The 14,778-nt window shown below is 44.8% G+C and overlaps 1 protein-coding gene across 1 annotated transcript in view; it reads right to left on the bottom strand.

The window, feature by feature from the left end:
* Positions 1 to 681: 681 nt before the first annotated feature.
* Positions 682 to 14,778, bottom strand: part of LOC100473985 (SH3 domain-binding glutamic acid-rich protein) — a 54,457-nt gene continuing 40,360 nt past the window's right edge. The window contains exons 6-7 of the mRNA XM_034654132.1: positions 4,947 to 5,082; positions 682 to 1,148 (exon numbers count right to left, since the gene is read on the bottom strand). Of these exons, the coding sequence (XP_034510023.1) occupies positions 4,981 to 5,082 (102 nt within the window). The 3' untranslated portion in view covers positions 682 to 1,148; positions 4,947 to 4,980. The remainder of the gene's footprint in view (positions 1,149 to 4,946; positions 5,083 to 14,778) is intronic.

Raw genomic sequence — 14,778 nt, forward strand, 5'->3', positions numbered from 1 at the left:
CGGCCACCCGCATGGAAGTGCCGCTATCGCCCTGAAATAGGGCCACATCGAGGGGGCAAGCTCCTCCAACAGAACGGAAGCAAAGCTTGCAGCAAGAGAAAGACAAGGACCAGCAGACATGAGAGAGGAGAGGGATGTCAACGCAATCTCCCCAGAAAGGAAAACTCCCTGGGATAACTGGGATGGGGTGCGTGAGCAGAGAAACGCTTTGAGCCTACCTGGTGTACATGCTGTCGGGCCGTACCAGCGGGGGGCAAGTTCTGGCACCAGGAGGCACAAGGACAGAAGCAGGCTCTGCAGGTCGCAGCCGGGGCTGCAAATCAATGAGAGGCGGAAGGCACGGAAGCAGCCACTCTCTGGGCGCAGAAATGTGCAAAGACACTGGGGTGCAAATTTATCTGTCCTTACCGTCATCCCTACACGTGCGGATGGTAGACTTACATTTAAATAAGGCTTCAGAGAAAATGTGCACAGCTGTGTGGACAATACAAAATATGACGTAACAAGACAACCAGTGTCATTTGAAAACATGGACCAAATAACCAGTACAACCGAAAACGCCCGTCCCGGTGCAGACAGAAAGGTTGTGCTACGATTCAGACTTGGCAACAGACAGACTGAGTTCCGGCAGAACCAAGTAGACACTATAAATAAAGAAATTAATGTTCCTCGGGACAAGAGATCTGCCATTAATCTTTATTTGTATGATTGTTTTCTGGAAAGCTCTTTATTTTCAAAGCTCTCTATTTTCAGCTAATTCTGGGACAAGTAGCAGAAGGCACATATGAAGAAATATTGTTATTACATCACAAAGAGAAATTCTATATTTTGAAATCATTTTTCAAAAATTTTTTTTCAGGGTATTAGTAAGAAGATCTAATCATGCAGAGCAAAAAAAAAAAAAAAAAGAAATTAAGCAAAGGCCAAGGATGTCAGGCACATGAAGGTAGGCAAGAGCTGTCTTCACATAGAATGTCATGTTGCTAAGATTAGGTAGACGTATCCGTGTACATGTAACCATGTCAGATGGTACAATTCCTCAGTGAAACCGGGTGTACCGAGAGAGGTGGGCTAGCTTCGTGCCAAAGCATTGTGTTCAGTTTCGTTTGTGGGTAGACAGTCGAAATACTGCTTCGTGGCTTGGGTTTCTAAAAGAAAGGGAAAATACCAGGGAGAAGACTTCAGGAGAGAAAGCCAGTGTGTACCACGATCGTCACTATTTATCACGCATTAGGGGGAAGTATTCCCTTTTACTCTATAAACCATTACTCATCATTTGCTTCCAAGTGCAAGGAAAGAAAGGAAATTTATTTTCGTGGAAAATCAGACCAGGTTTATATCCTTTCTCTGTACTAACACATATCAAACACCATAAGGAAGTCAGTATCTCTGATTACAGTTTCCCTGCTGAAATTTCATGGAGAATGGAGAGGCCGAATTTACAAGCTTAGTCCTGGAGAGGGAAATTGAAACGGTCCACGCCTGGACTGGGGGACAGTATTGAGTAGCAGCCCTTGGGGAGGTAGAATTCAGTCTCATACTAGAGATTATTTCTCTTGGGGCATTAATGAGGCATCAATTTCAAACACAGGAAATGAGAATTCCTTCATCGTTCAATTCATCGGTCTGCCTGGGTTCTCCACGATCTCCCTAAAGTCAAATCTTTTCAAATAAAATGCCTGGATTCTCCACGCGCCAAGAGATGGGTTTGCTTTGGACACTGAGGGGCCTGCCCAGTTGAATGCATGACTGCATTGCCATGTTGCATTTGAAAGGGTACTGTTGGAGAGGATGTGGAGAAAGGGGATCCCTCTCACACTGTTGGTGGGAATGGATGTTGGTACAGCCACTTTGGAAAACAGTGTGGAGGTCCCTTAAAAAGTTAAAAATAGAGCTACCATATGACCCAGCAATTGCATTACTGGGTATTTACCCAAAAGATACAGACGTAGTGAAGAGAAGGGCCATATGCACCCCAATGTTCATAGCAGCATTGTCCACAATAGCTAAATTGTGGAAGGAGCCGAGATGCCCTTCAACAGATGACTGAATTAAGAAGATGTGGTCCACATATACAATGGGATATTACTCAGCTATCAGAAACAACAATTTCACAACATTTGCAGCAACATGGACGGGACTGGGGGAGATAATGCCAAGTGAAATAAGTCAAGCAGAGAAACACAATTATTATATGGTTTCACTCATTTATGGGACCTAAGAAATAGCAGGAAGATCGGTAGGAGAAGGAAGGGAAGAATGAAGGGGGGTAAACAGAAGGGGGAATGAACCATGAGAGACTATGGACTCTGAGAAACAAACTGAGGACTTCACAGGGGAGGGGGGTGGGGGATTGGGCTAGCCCAGTGATGGGTAGTAAGGAGGGCATGTATTGCATGGTGCACTGGGTGTTATATGCAAGTAATGAATCATGGAACTTCACATCAAAAACTAAGGATGTACTATATGGTGACTAACATAACATAATAAAAAATTATTAAAAGAAAGAGAAGAAGAAAAGAAAAGAAAAGAAAAGAAAAGAAAAGAAAAGAAAAGAAAAGAAAAGAAAAGAAAAGAAAAGAAAAGAAAAAAAAAGGGTACTGACTCTCTCCAGGGGTTGGGGGTGGGATCCTAGCACGGTGTCCGAGTCACTCCTTCACTATCAGGCATTTTGACCTCACAACAGACTACTACGGATGGATTCCAAACTAGAGAATCCAGAAACAGGCAAATGTGCTTGCTGGCCACAGCTGTATTTGTCTTTTTTTTTCCTTTGAATCAGTCTATAAAGCCATCTGGCTACAGGAGGGATGCTCTGAGCTGGGCCACTTCACATTCAATACTTTTTTAAATTACCACCCTAAAATTGCATAATTTTAAAAGAACCTTACAAGCACACTGAATAGAAATGGATTTTAGGGGCGCCTGGGTGGCTCAGTCGTTAAGCGTCTGCCTTTGGCTCAGGGCGTGATCCCGGAGTTCTGGGATCGAGCCCCACATCGGGCTTTCCCACTGGGAGCCTGCTTCTTCCTCTCCCACTCCCCCTGCCTGTGTTCCCTCTCTTGCTGGCTGTCTCTCTCTCTGTCAAATAAATAAATAAAATATTTTTAAAAAATGGATTTTAAACAGTACTTATGAGTTTTCACTGTTTGGGGCTTTTTGGTATAAGAATAAATAATCAGGCTATGTCACTTCCCCAACATTCTCCAGATAGAATTTCTAAAAGTAATCTTGCTCATTTTCTTTTTTTTCAAAAAATGTGTCCCAACCTATTCCTTAGAAAGGAGAGTAGGGACACTAATAAGATTAAAAACACACTTCTCAAATTTTTTATATTAACTTTTTATGTATAAGCATAAGAATAGCAAGGGGGGAGATTCACACTAATCAAATTGGTCTTTGGTACATAGGGTGGCCCTATTCCTTAGCCAATATTTACAAAGCGCCAGGGATTTCTTTCTCCTTCTCCCACTGACCTTTTGCCCATCCTTCATGCCACAGGCTCCGAGACGCACTGCAGACCTTCACCCAACACCTGCCCTGTGCTTCAGCGCCCCTTCCTCGTTCTCTCCTTCCCCAGCCCCCCTGATACCTGCGGCCCCCAAATCTGCCTTACTTGTTTCCGTGGAGGCAAGGAGACCAAAAAAATTTTGAGTAAGGAGACTAAAAGAATTGTTCTAATTTTAATTTAAATTTTAGAAGGAACCCTCCTAGCACCAGAGCAAACGGTAGACCTCACTGCCCTAGAGAATAAACTACTGCCTCAAATTTGGTCACAAGGTTAAATTATATTAATAAGAATATAACACTGGCATCGGCATTTGCTAAGTGTCTGGATAGCCAGATATTTCTGTAGCACTTAGCGATCTTGGCTTGTCCTCATACATACAGTCTTATCTATACGGCCCACNTCTGGATAGCCAGATATTTGAGCATTTCTTCCAGGTCCTCAATATCCGCTATCGTTAGACACTATCGTTATCTCATTAATATATTTACACGGCACTTACCGAGCTGTTGAGAATTACATAACTATCCTACATCGTCAGAAGTTCAAAATTACAAGGCAGCAAGCGTCCTTGTCGAAGACCCCTAAGGTGATTTTCACCATATTCCACGGTGTTTCTATGTGAGCATTCTGGTTACTATTTGATCAATGAAGATGTATGTCTATCAGGCACTTATCGCTCCATCCCTAGCAGCAGTACTTCTCTCGCAAGAACAGCCTGCGTTAACTAATGAATCATCGAACTTTACATCGGAAACCGGGGATGTACTGTATGGTGACTAACATAATATAATAAAAAAACATTAAAATAAAAAAAAACAGCCTGCTCNATCGGAAACCGGGGATGTACTGTATGGTGACTAACATAATATAATAAAAAAACATTAAAATAAAAAAAAAAAAGAACAGCCTGCTTNAACAGCCTGCTCTGTGATTGTTCAAGGCTGGTACTTATTGCCACCAGCGTGAACACTGATTCACGAGCCGTGTCAGTGCACTGGGCTGTAGGAGAGTCCATGTGACAGAACGCTGGTAACAGAACACTCCCCGTGCTCTCACTTACGTGAAGGTCACACAGGGGAACAGGAGGAAATAAATACTACAGAACAAAGTCCTCCTTGACCCCAAGGGACGCTTTTCCCCAGAAATATATAAACCGTGGTCTTCCACCCCCTTGCACGCAGGACACGGTCCGATAGCGCTCAGCAGCCCCGCGGCTCCCCTCCTCCCGTTTCCCGNATATAAACCGTGGTCTTCCACCCCCTTGCACGCAGGACACGGTCCGATAGCGCTCAGCAGCCCCGCGGCTCCAGAGCCCGGGCCGTGGGGAGACGGGCACATGGGCCTGAATTGGGCCCTCCTCCCGTTTCCCGGTGAGAGGTGGTGCACACCCCACGCTGTAATACGCAAGTGTTCCACCCCAGGACCGTGTGGTTACCTGGAAAAGTTGAAGAAAGCAAGCAGGACAAGGCCTAAGAATCTTCCCGTTCTTCTTCTCCTGCCTCCTCTTCTCCTTTCTCAGCTTCCTCTTCCTCTGCGCCCCCTTCAGCTCCCTCCTCGGTTACTTCCTCTGTCTAGGTTAACAAAACTTTCATCATTTGTGAGAAAGGTCACAGGTATAGTGAGGAAAGAAATGTAAAATCTCAGGCTAGAGATGAGGGCCTCCCACACTCCCCACCCAACACACACACACCCACCACACACACAATATACACAACACACATCACACACACAATATACATAATACACATCACCCACCCAGCACACACACACCCACCACACACACAATACACACAACATCCATCACACACAATACACACAACACACATCACACACAATAGGCATCACACACACATCACACACACAACATGCATCACACACAGCACACACACACAGACCCCACAATTTGGGATGGTGCTGCAGAGCACTACATTAATTCCAATGGGGATCACGATTTCTCTTAAGCATGTAGTTTCTACTCACATTAACAGAATATTCTCATCAAATTACTTTTAAAAATTCAGAAGACAGTTAAAAGAATACAACAGAAAAAGAATCTCAGTGAATAGACTTTTATCAGGAAGGATGAAGCTAATAAATGTAGGAGTTCATTATATTTTGCTATAGCAATCCAATGTTTTCAAACCAGTGTCATCAGCAACCTATACACATAACCTGGAATTATTTCCAAATTAATAGTACCTCTTATCTTTATATATAAAAATGGGATTTTTAAAAATGGAAACTTGTCTAACCACAAAGAAACTAATTATTGGAAAGATGTAACTTATAGATAATTTTAAAAACCATAGCACAGAACAGGCTAGAAATAACTTTTAGGTCTAGGAATAGGGATAAATTTGACAAAATGACAGTATAAATAATGAAGCAGATCTATATTTACTGGCTTCCCCCCCCAAAAATATACACATATTACATGAATGAAAGTAGATTACCAAAGAGTACTCATCAAGATGTGTGTGGGGTGTGTGTGTACAGCTAGTGGCTATCTCTGGGTAATGGGGCTGTAAACTATTTTTGTTTTCTTCTTTTATCTGTATTTTCTAAATTTTTTATGAAGTCATGAACTATTTCTGGGGGGCCTGGGTGGCTCAGTCAATTGAGCATCTGACTCTTGGTTTCAGCTCAGGTCTTGATCTCAGGATCATTAGATAGAGCCCCGAGTACGACCATCCTGGGTGTGGAGCCTGCTTAAATTCTCTCCCTCTCCTTCTGCCCCTCCCCGCTCATGCTCTCACCCTAAAAATAAATTAACTAAAAATTTTTTTAAAAATTAAGATCACGAACTATTTCTTTGTTTTAAAAGATTTTATTCATTTATATATTTTAGAGAGCAAGAGAGGGAGAGCAGGTGCATGCACATGGTGGGGGGAGTAGACGGGGAGGGAGAGGGACAAGCAGACTCTGCCCTGAGCACACAGCCCTGTGCAGGGCTCGACCTCACAACCCTGCGATCATGACCTGAGCAGAAATCAAGAGTCTGATGCTCAACTGACTGAGCCACCCAGGCGCCCTGATCAAGAACTATTTCTAATTTGAAAAAACAACAAAAGATTTTTTAGGGAAATTTCTTTTGACATTTGGGACCCTCTTTCATGTGGATGACCTTCATCAACAAAGGACTTGATGAGAGACACTGAGGCAACAAGTTTGATGATTTTTGGTAAATTATTCTCTGTATCCTTGAGTTCTCATTTTGATTTAACTCTCTGATGAGCATTTTGAAATGATTAATCAAAAAACGTTCATTCACAATATTCCTAAAACTGTTGGTTACCATGAAAGCCACTGAGCGTCAGCTCACATGAGGGGCTGGAATAAGAGAGAGAATCTGAGAATGTCCCCTCAGACCTGCCCTCAGAATCCATTAACATTCTCTCAGCTGATTTCCCTACACACAGACATGATTCCATCCCTGCGAGGGTTTACATTTAAAACTCCCCCAGCACCCAGCTAATAAGCCACAGATTGAACAAGCAAGCGGCTGGGCAAGAATCTCAATCTCCCTCATTTGGACCCGCAGCCCTTCCTGCACGTCAGCAGCAATATAAAAATCGCACGTTGCCCTTGCAGGGTTAAATTAATGAAAATTATCATTAAGTTCCTTATGATGAAGTCCCTCCCCCAGTGCCGATTAAGAAGCAAATCAAAATTTCTCAAACAAGAAAAAGATCATTCTTGGAAGCTTTCACAACTACATGGGAAGAATGAGAACGTTTCAACAAGCAGGAAAAGAATGGGAAAGAAGAGAATTCATTTGTCAAAAATTTAAACTGAGTTACAGACCTCCCTGGGTCTGGCGTCTCTTTCCCCCTTCTCATTTCCTATAACTCATTTCAATCGCTGAAAGAAAATTAAGGATTTGGGTTTTGTTTTTTTGTTGTTGTTGTTGTTTTTTACTAAACACAAGTTCTTAATATAAAACAAACATTATTGTCTTTAAAATCAGATGGACTTTTTACCATGAGCATCCAAGCAGCAGGAGTTCTTGAAATGGGTTTCCCCCCTGCCAACACTTCAGGTTACCTAGAACCTATGTTCCCATCCAGTGGTCTTCAGACCTGATGGGACATCACAAACACCTGAAGAGCTTGCTGACCCATAGTTTGCTGGGCTGCACCTCAGAGCTCTGATTCAGGAGATCTGGGGCCAGGCCTGAATATGTGTATTTACAGAGGTTTCCAGGTGAGGCTGCCGCTGCTACTGTGGGAACCCCACTTTGAGAACTTCTGCTGCATCTCTACCCCTCCCTTAAATCACGCTGATTGACAAACAGCATGGCGGCACTCACAAGAAGTAGGTCTGGCATCACCACCGCCGAGGCCTTCATTCTCCAGGGTGGGTTATGCTTGTTCCCACACTCGTGGGAACATGCAAGTTGCAGTCATGTTGTAATTACATCATTTAAATAACATCGTGAAAACCAATGACATAGGAGCATGCAAGGAATCTTTTCTTTCCTATGTGAACTTAACGGAATGCCTTGGAAAGACCCAGTCCATGTAAGTCACCTTAAGAACTTGTCATCAAATGAGGTGTCAAAAAAGCTGGGATGGCAGGGAGTTCTCAAAAAACCCAGACAGATTATGCACATAGCTTGCTTTGTAAGTGTCTTTAAGCTTCTGCTCTATTTTAAAGAAGCCAAAACTGATTTTCTAGACAGACAAATGAGTTATGTTTATGTTAGAAAGACAACAGGTAACTCTAATCATTGGACTCCTATTTAAAGAAATAGCATTTGTCCTGCATCAAAAACACTGGCAGCAAGTACATGTTTATGTATTTCAAGTTCGAGTAAAAGTTTTAGGCCTTCATGTGCTTACAATTTAGCACTTGAAGTGACTTCTTCGATTGGTCAGACAAGCTTCCAAACACAGGACGTGAGGTCTTCCCTTGTACCTGGGAATGTTGGTTATTCCTTAAGCATAGACTCTATAAACAAACATATCAACCAGTAGGATTACATGACGTTACAGAGGATAAATCTTATTTCCTAAACTGTACCTTTAATAGCTTTAATACTGTTTTCCAGTTGGGTTTTTGTTGTGTTTTTCTTTTGGTGGTGGTGGTGGTTTTAAGTAGGCTTCACACCCAACTTGGGGCTTGAACTCACAACCTTGAGATCAAGACCTGAGCTGAGATCAAGAATCAGAGGCTAGGGGCGTCTGGGTGGCGCAGTTGTTAAGCGTCTGCCTTCGGCTCAGGGCGTGATCCCGGCGTTATGGGATTGAGCCCCACATCAGGCTCCTCCGCTATGAGCCTGCTTCTTCCTCTCCCACTCCCCCTGCTTGTGTTCCCTCTCTCGCTGGCTGTCTCTATATCTTCAAATAAATAAAAATAAAATCTTAAAAAAAAAAAAAAGAATCAGAGGCTTAACCGACTGAGCTACCCCGGAGCCCCTCTAGTTTTTCTTTTAATATTTTAATTGTGCTTTTAAATCTTATATCCTCAGTACTCTTCATTTTTGAATACTGATTTTGTATGATTTTTAATCTTTTTTTTAAAGATTTTATTTATTTATTTGACAGAGAGAGACAGCCAGCGAGAGAGGGAACACAAGCAGGGGGAGTGGGAGAGGAAGAAACAGGCTCATAGCAGGAGCCTGACGTGGGGCTCGATCCCATAACGCCGGGATCACGCCCTGAGCCGAAGGCAGACGCGTAACGACTGCGCCACCCAGGCGCCCCGATTCTTAATCTTCTCTCTCGGTGACACTTGATGCTCTTATACTTAAGTTCTTCTTTTTCTACACTTATCCATAGAAGACATTTCTTTTTTAAGTTCTTTATCCTATGGAATGCTTATGTTTCCTTTACATCCTTAATTTTAATTCTTTCTACAATCCTTTTCTTTCTTGGCAGTGAGTGTTTTCTCTTGCAGGTTTGGGAGGATGGCAGAGAAGAAGGCTATGCCCCAACAGGGAATCGGAGGCTCTTGCTAAGTGATCTCTCACCCTTTTCAATCCTGGCCTCCTAAAAGGCAGGCAGACTCTCAACCTCAGCCCCACCAGACAACGGAAGGCATGTGGACCAAGCCCTACAGAGCCTCATTCACTGGCCACGGGAGGCAGGCTCCTGGAGGCTCTATACACCAGTGGAGGCGAACCACTGTTCTAGTATAACCTCAAGGTGGGAGGCAGGTTAGAAATTCTACCCAGATCAGTCGTGCTCTCCCCGGAGAGGTTCCCACTAGAACCATGTTATGGTTTCCTCATGTCACGTATCCTCTAACACTTCACGATGAGCTGCGCGTGTAAACTTCATGGTTTCTATGATACACAGCTGTAGTGCACGTCTAAAATCGACTCGCTATTACGCACCCTCTGGACATCCAGTGAAATCTGGAAGGCCGGAAATGGCCCGAGCACTGGCCACAGATTAGGTCTCCTACCCAAGCAGCCTGCTTTACCAAAGACCCAGGCACAGTGCCTGCCCATCCCCTGGAGTTATTCCAACAAACCAATCACAGGGCACTCTTCACCCTCTGGATACGACAAAGCCTGCCTCCCACCATCCCCCCGACTGTTCACACTGTCCCGAGTGCACCCCCTTTGTCCCTGCACTGTGTTGATGTCCTCACCCCCTGGGCTTTGAGAATATGTCACAAGCTGCCATCAGTCCCATCCGCCCGGTGTCAGGGCTGTGTGTTGGCCATCCCCACTTCCACAGAGAGGCAATCCTTCCCTCACCAACCAGGTGAGTAGGAGGCAATGGAAACAACACTGCTGAGCACCAGGCAACCTGCATTAACTGTGCACACTGTGCGGTAGGGGGAGGGGAAGAAGGGAAGCATGACTGGCCCGGCCCCGCCCAACTCCGCAGACAGCACCTCCACCATGGGAGGCTCCGGGAGGGGCACCGCCTCACCCCATTTCTCCAACCACCTCTCTTTGATAAATTTACCTCCAACTTGCTCTAGTTCCCTTCTCAGCAGGCTAAAGGAGGATTTTCTGGGATGCCGGCAGCATCAGCTTCCCTGTGTCATGAAGAACAAGGAGAACGTGGCTAGAGCCCCAATTCTCTGACCTAAAGACGGTTTTACCGAGCACCACTGTAAAACGTGCTAGTACCACTTCTGTCTCTGCCTCTCCCACTTCTTCGTAGGCCCACAAACAGAAATTAAAAAAAAAAAAATGAATTCACATAAGTTCTAAGTTGAATCTAAAAATTAAACAAACAGGGGCACCTGGATGGCTCAGTCAGTTGAGCGTCCGACTCCTTATTTCGGCTCAGGTCATGATCTCCGGGTCGTGGGATGGAGCCCCGCGTCGGGCTCTGCACGCTGATCACTGAGTCTGCTTGAGAGTCTCTCGCCCTCTGCCCCTTCCCCCACTCGCACTCCCTTTCCCACGCTCTCTAAAGTAAATAAAATCTTTAAAAATATATTTGCATATTAAACAAACTATGATACATTTTCATCAAAATGAGACATTATTGATAAAATATATAAATAGCAAACACACGATAACGAAGCAATGCCTACTTATTTTATGCGTTATATTTCAAGCACTGAGAATGAGATTAGAGACGTTTTTCCACCACTCTTACTCCTGAGAAAATGTAATTCATTAGTAATACTGCCTAATTACATGTTTAATTCTGTCTATATCCAAAGAATATTGCTGATCTGTAGTACTACATAGGAAAAATCAGACCATACATGTAAGCGACTAGAAAATTGGAACAAAATTATGTCTTTTCTGACTTTATGTCCTTATAAGTATGCCTTTCCTTCAGCCTTGAACCAGTAGATAAGAGTAGGTCAAAAACTTATCCTCCATCAAAACAAAATAATAACATCTCTGAACCATTTAGTATTTAAACACTGATTTCTGGATGAAGAAAGAAATTTGCAAGGTAGGAGAGGGTGAGACATCCCAAGTTCAAACAGGTCTCCACTGTGCCAACCCACTGGAATTTCTGTTTCCCTGGATCAAAGTAGTAGGACCAGGCTGTATTTCCCACAAATGCAAGGAAACAAGAGTTTTTCTAGCCCTTCTGAAAATGGTCCTATGATAAGCGTCTGTGGGGTCCGTGTCCTAGAATCGCTTTAGTTAGAAGTGAAGGGAGCAGTCCCTAAAAATTCCTCAGTCCTTACAACTTGGGCAGTGAGCTCACGGACTCTTGCACTGGGGGAGTTGAGAGCAATCTCGCATTCCCATAGCCTCTCACTCCACCCCACCTTTGGTCAGATGAGGTCACCGAGGCCACAGAGTTAAGTAATTTGCCGAAGATCAGAGGCAAGTAAGCAACACAATCAGGACTGACTTCGAGGCTCCTGGCCCCTGATTTAGAGCCCTTCCTACTCTACCTACCATGCTAGGTCTGAGGATCAGGAACACAATAGGCAAAATCATGGAAGACAGGTGATAAGGACCCACCGCCTCCCCCAGAGCAGCCCCATGTTTTCGGCCAGTTCCGGAAGCATCTGCTCAGATTTCTGAGGTTGGCAGACAAAATACAGAGCTTGAAAGGCTGCTCCAGCTGGCCAGGCCAAGTCGGCCCCACAGGTCTGCCCAGCGCAGGGAATCTCCAAACTAATCCTTACACCACTGGCAACACACCAAGTTTTAGTGCTCACATAATGTCCCACAAAAGACAGGCCCACACTTGTTGGTTTCTCAGCCATGTGTTGAATGTACCTCTCTAGGACTGTCCGATTCAGCCCATGCCTGGGCCCTCCCCTCCATGACCCCAAGCTTCTCTCAAGGGGCACAGTGCCCTTGTCTTATCTCTGACCCGTTCCCCACACTGTGGCCAGGGATGTTGTTCCAGAACACAACACACCTTACCATGCTTCCCTTGTGTTGAAAAACTTTCATCTTTTCAAGAAACTCCCACCCACTATCCTTAGGATGGCTGGAATGTCCTATGTACCCCCACCCCCACCCCGCCACGTCCCTCACCACTCTTTATTTCAGCCATATGGACCACATGCCACTGTCTCACATCAGCCACACCTTCCACGACACTGCTTAAAAATGACAGTTTCAAGGAACACGTTCCTGACCCGGAAGGCTGAGTTACGGGACCCCCTCACCTGCTCCCGTGACCACCATTTATCTGTCTCCCTGACTGGTCTGTGTACTCCTTGGGGCACGAACCGTGTCTTTATTCATTTTGGATCTCCAGGATCCGAGGTGTAAGCTCAATAAATGTGCTCAGTGACCAGATAAGTGAACGTATACTCTGCTAGCGACTGTTTGGACCTCAAAGAACATTAATTTCCCTCTTATCCTCATGAGATCAAATTGAAACGTGCAACAGAGAATTATCAGCTATGCAGAGTTTCACATTTTTCTAAATTCGATTGTGTGTATGAACCGCATTCAGCTGAAGCAAATGCACTAACAAAATAGACACTGTTAAAAATGGGGTCATCCTTAGGGGTGCCTGGGTGGCACAGTCGTTAAGCCTCTGCCTTAGGCTCAGGGCATGATCCCAGTGTTCTGGGATCGAGCCCCACATCAGGCTCCTCCGCTGGGAGCCTGCTTCTTCCTCTCCCACTCCTCCTGCTGTGTTCCCTCTCACTGGCTTCTCTGTCAAATAAATAAATAAAATCTTAAAAAAAAATGGGGTCATCCTTAGAGCAAGGCTGGAGGACAGTAGGGGGTCCCACAGGAATCAGTGCAAATCTCAATTTGACAGGTTAACCAGCAGCAAAGACAAGGGACTGAGGACTCTCTTATCAATATCTAAATTGACCTTAATTTCTTGAAAGAAACATTAAATGGGGAAAGTAATTGCCCAGAGTAATTATAGAAATACTTTGCTGTAAAAAAAAAATCAAGTATGCTTTGAAGAACCCAGGATGTTACCATCACCAGCTCCCCCGGAACATAAGCTCTGTGGGAGCAGGGACTCTATCGTTTTCATTGCTCTGTCCCCAGTCCCTGGAATCCTGCCTGGCAGGTGGCAGCACAAGCTGTCAATAACATGTTGAATAGATGCATTTATATTTGTTACTTCTGCCTCGAATCTCTCATAGGAGGAGGGGGGATATATGATGGAAACACAACTTAAACTTCCATCCTTAGTAGCTCACAGAATTATAAAATATCAGAATTAGGCAGACCCTTCAAAGTCACAGAAAGATTATGAAAAAAGCATGTTATGGGGCTGCCTGAGTGGCTCAGTTGTTAAGCATCCGCCTTCCTGGGATCAAGCCCCACATCAGGCTCCCTGCTCAGTGGGGAGCCTGCTTCTCCCTCTCCCCTGCCTGCTGTTCCCCCTCTTGTGCTCTATTTCTCTGTCAAATAAATAAAATTTTTACAAAAGAATAAATGTTTAAATAAAAAAAAGAAGAGCATGTTAAAAATAATTCAAGAGTATTCTAATACCAATGTGAATTTAGAGAAAAATGTATATATATATTTTTTAAAAAGAACCTTAAAAGTCATCCATATCCAATGCTTGAACTGGACCTTTATGATTGGCAAATAATTATACCGGCCAAAAGGGGTTTTGGGTTTGTTTTTTTTTTAGCATCATTATGATCACATGGTCAGCTGAGCTAAACTCTTGCCAATCTTAGGACAGGCTATGCACCATTCACTTGACGAAGCTACAACTTAAAATCATTTTTACCCTCTTGCTCCTATAGTAAAGTTAGTCAGGGGAAGCCTCCAAAGTGGAAAGTCTCAGAACCTTCCCCAGCAGCTATCCTGGTTGGGAAGATAGCCAGCGAGGCAGGCCGCAGAGGCGGCAAGCGGCCAGGACGAGGGACAGGTGTCGGCTGTGGTGAGTGTCAGGCAGTGGCCGGGTAGGACAGGTGGCTGGTGTGGAAGGAAGCCGAGGGCCAGCCCAGAGTGACCTGAGGAGGACAGGTGGCCTCCAAGCAGCTGGAAATCTCAGGGACAAGGGCAGAGTTCTCTCCATCGGCAGGCACTGCAAGGACCCAGCCTGAGACTCACCAGCGACTCAAGGACGCAAACCAACGTCTGCCCCTGGAGAAAGCAACTTTCCTCAGGACCGGTTTTGGAGGAAGCCGAGTGGGCTTTACGAGCCATAATCATGTAGTCAGCGGAGCCAAGGTCGTAAGAGGATTGGGAGAGGACCGCTGAGTTGGCGAGGGGCACAACTTAAAATAATTTTACGTCCGTGGAAACCAAACACAGAGGTGAACAAGCTGCGACATGTCCAGTCCCCCACAAAGTTCTCACAGGGCCCCCCATCGGCAGCCCCCTCCTCAGTGTGCCCTGAAGCTGAGGTGACCTTCTGCCTTCCCTTCCTCCTCAGGTTCCATTCACA

The sequence above is a fragment of the Ailuropoda melanoleuca genome, chromosome 1 (genome assembly GCF_002007445.2).
Source record: "Ailuropoda melanoleuca isolate Jingjing chromosome 1, ASM200744v2, whole genome shotgun sequence".
Taxonomy (NCBI): domain Eukaryota; kingdom Metazoa; phylum Chordata; class Mammalia; order Carnivora; family Ursidae; genus Ailuropoda; species Ailuropoda melanoleuca.